The sequence below is a fragment of the Hydra vulgaris genome, chromosome 07 (genome assembly GCF_038396675.1).
Source record: "Hydra vulgaris chromosome 07, alternate assembly HydraT2T_AEP".
NCBI classification, from domain to species: domain Eukaryota; kingdom Metazoa; phylum Cnidaria; class Hydrozoa; order Anthoathecata; family Hydridae; genus Hydra; species Hydra vulgaris.
This window is the reverse complement of record NC_088926.1, coordinates 40,879,197-40,882,826: the sequence shown is the minus strand read 5'-3', so window position 1 is coordinate 40,882,826 and position 3,630 is coordinate 40,879,197. Positions and strand designations below refer to the sequence as shown.

Sequence of the window (3,630 nt, the reverse complement as noted above, 5' to 3'; positions counted from 1 at the left end):
GTTTGCCCCATTTTGTAGGGGCAGAAATACCAGATTATTAACTCTATTATTTTTCTTGATTTGCTTACTTTATTGGTCTGAGTCATTTTTTTATCTAATCTTTCAGTAGTTTCACTAAAAATGTGTTGCTTTTCAATCTGAGATATTCCCCACTTCCACTAAACAATATTTTTCTTTTATCTTCTGAAATTTTCACGGAGCACTTAAATTTGCAACAATTTCCACAATCTTTTTTGTTTTTAATACTTTTTGGTTGAATAACTTTGTCTCTGATATTTATATATTCTTTACCTAATTGCCTAAGTCGCTTTCTTTTTGACTGTTTCCAGTTATAACAGTTTGCTTTACGTTTTCTCGTTTTTCCACCGTGCGAAGGTAATCGCAGTTGACCGGCATTTGAAGGATGTGTTGAAACATAGGGAGTAACCATGATATTAGCTTGTTGTGGGTAAACTAAAAATAAAAATTAAGCATAAAAAAATATGCATTGCAAATAGGTAAAAATAATAAAAGTTAACTTTTTTTATATAGAAAGCGATTCATTTACATTTGAGTTTTTATTTATTTAGTATATAGAACGTGTAATAAGATGATACCACATTTCTACTTAAATAATGCGCTGAATTTTTATTAATAACTAAAAAATCAGAATAGCACTTGAATATATAAGAAAACACCTGTATTTTGGTTTATTACTCCAAGATATACCATAAAATTTTCCGCCATTTTAAAATTTTAAAGAGGAAATAAACACGAACGTATTACTTAATACGATTTATAAACAACTTTATTCTTTGTTGGAAATAGAACAAAATAACATCAATAACTATCGCTATTTTGACACTAACGGGTGATGCGGAATTTATCGGACAAATCCTAATTTCATTATTTAAGCATAATAATTAGTTTTTGTGGCTTATCTTTGATTTTATCACAAAAACTGATTATTATTTGAGCATAATAATCAATTTTTGTGGTAAAATGAGGTTAAATGCAGCTGAACGAGAATCTTTTCGAAAGCGACTAAAAATGTTTTTTGTAAATAAACCTAATATAAAAATAAAAAAAATCGTAAATCATTTTGAAAAGGAAGGATTTGCTCGAAGTACAATATATGATAACCTAAAAAGACTTGAAACTGTTCAATCGTTTTCTGATAGAAAGCACCCTGGTTGTCCGACATCCTGGACTAGAGAAAAGAAAGCCGAATTAACGAGACTTGTCAACAATCGAAAAGGGGTCAGTCAGAGAAAAATAGGTATTAAATTCGGTGTAAATCAATCGAAAATTGGTCGTCAGTTGAAAAAAATGAATATTAAATATAGAAAATGTGAAAAGACTCCAAAATACACTATAGAACAACAAATAAAGGCAAAGAAAAGAAGCAGGAAACTAGTTAACCAACTCTATAACACAAAATTGCTTCTAGTCATCGATGACGAAAAATACTTTTGTTTTGCAGGAGACAACATGCCTGGAAATTCCGGATACTACACAAACAACAAAAAGACATGCCCAGAGAGTGTTCGTTTCATAGGAAAAGAGAAATTTCCAAAAGAATTATTAATGTGGATAGCCATATCTGACCATGGTATGTCCGAGTCATTGTTTCGCACTTTCAAGGCTGTAGCAATCAATTCATCAATCTATATTAACGAATGTTTAGAAAAACGACTTCTTCCATTTATTCACAAGTATCATGGAGACTTTGACTATTTATTTTGGCCAGATTTAGCAAGTTCTCATTATTCTAAAGATTCTCTAAATTGGATGGACCAATATGTCTATTACGTTGAAAAAGAATCCAATCCCCCAAATGTGCCTCAAGCACGACCAATTGAAAATTTTTGGGGACATTTGGCACAGAAGGTTTACGAGGGAGATTGGCAAGCTTCAACAGAGCAAGTTTTGATTGATCGCATTAAACTAAAACTACAAGAAATTGATTTAAACTTTTTACAGTCGCATATGAAAGGCGTCAGAGCAAAATTGAGATCAATTGCAGATGGTGGTGTTTTTTCATATAAAAAATAATATATTTTTATTAAAAGATAAATGCTTTATTAAAAAAAAAAAAAAACAGTAGTTTGTTTTTTTATTTAAAAATAAGTTATTGACGTTTTATTTTGTCCGATAACTTCCGCATCACCCGTTATCTAGTTGTTTTTTTTTTCAATTTTAAGAGTAATAGAGCTAGAAAGAAAACACAACAAAAAAAAGGAAAAAGGTATTAACTCATTTTATTCAAACTTGGAGATAGAACAAAATAATTCTAACCTGACGATATGTAAAGATATTTTACACTTTTACTAACGAATCGGTTTTCAAAAAACCAAAAAAATTTGTGTATGTGTCATGACTGAGATACTTATGTTAATAATTTGTTCATGTAATTATTCCTAATAAGCTGCGGATGGTCTAATAAAAAAATGTCTAAATCTTTATAAAGATAAAATTTAATATAGATTTAATATAAAACAGTCATGCTACTCAAGAAGGTGCTACTGTAAAGACAAAAAAACAAAAAAAAACCCTCAGCCACAAAAAAACAGTAAAACTTTCATTTCACAAATAAAATTTTATTTTTTCTACATTTATCTTTTTGATATAATTATATGGATGGTAAAACGAATATATTTTAATGAGTTAGACGCAAAATGTAGAAGCTTCTATCAAAAGCCACTAAATTAACAAAACTAAAAGTAATTGCAGTTCAGTAAAAATCAAAATTCATTAGTTAAATTTAGTTTAGTAAAACTCAAAAGTTTTAAGTCTAATAAATTGGTGTTTGCAAAAAACAATATATGAATTAGTTTTTTAATATAAACTAATTTGTTTTCAACTTTGTTGTATACGCAGGTTTGGCGCTTAGCCATCCCGCCATCCCTATATAAACAATATATATATAAACAAATGTGTTTTTTGTTTATCAGAAAATGGGGGAAAACTGTTGTGTATGTTTCATGATTGACATACTTATATTATTAATGTGCTCACGTAACTAGTCCTAATGTGTTGCAGATGGTCTGAAAAAAAATTATGATCTGAAACCTAATGAAGAAAAAATTTAATATGACAATCATGCTACACCAGAAGGTGCTTGTGCAGAGGCGGGGAAAAAAAGTAAAGCCCGTAGCAAGAAAAAAATTTAAATTTAATTGTAGCAAATTAAATTTTTTTTTTGTTATACTTATTTTTGTAACCATAAATATATATAAGCAACATATATAAACAAATATGTTAAATGCAAATGAAAAATATCCACTTACATAACGTTTTTTTGAGGATCGTGGGTAATATAAGAAAACTTTTCTGATAAATAAATTTTTTGCTCAAGCTTTTTGTTTTGAATTTTTGTATTTATAATATTGTATTTAAAAATTTGGCACGATTAAAACAACATGTATTTTCTGATTCCTAAATTTACGTCATCTTCTTCTTGCAAAAAAACTAATTAGAAATAAGATTTTATAAAAACTTTTTAGGAAAGTTCCTTTTATTAAAAATATGTTGAAAATTTTTTTTGTAGGATAAATTCTAATAAAGACAAAATATAGTAATTATTATGTTATTTCTTTGAAACTATCAATTAATTACTATTTAATAAATACAAAGTGTTATCCGTAAAAT

General features: G+C 28.0%; 1 protein-coding gene across 1 annotated transcript; it reads left to right on the top strand.

The window, feature by feature from the left end:
* The first annotated feature begins 981 nt into the window (after positions 1-981).
* Positions 982-2,034, top strand: LOC136082795 (uncharacterized). The gene has a single exon (XM_065802218.1). The coding sequence runs from the start codon at positions 982-984 to the stop codon at positions 2,032-2,034; it is 1,053 nt and encodes a 350-aa protein (XP_065658290.1).
* The last annotated feature ends 1,596 nt before the right edge of the window (positions 2,035-3,630 follow it).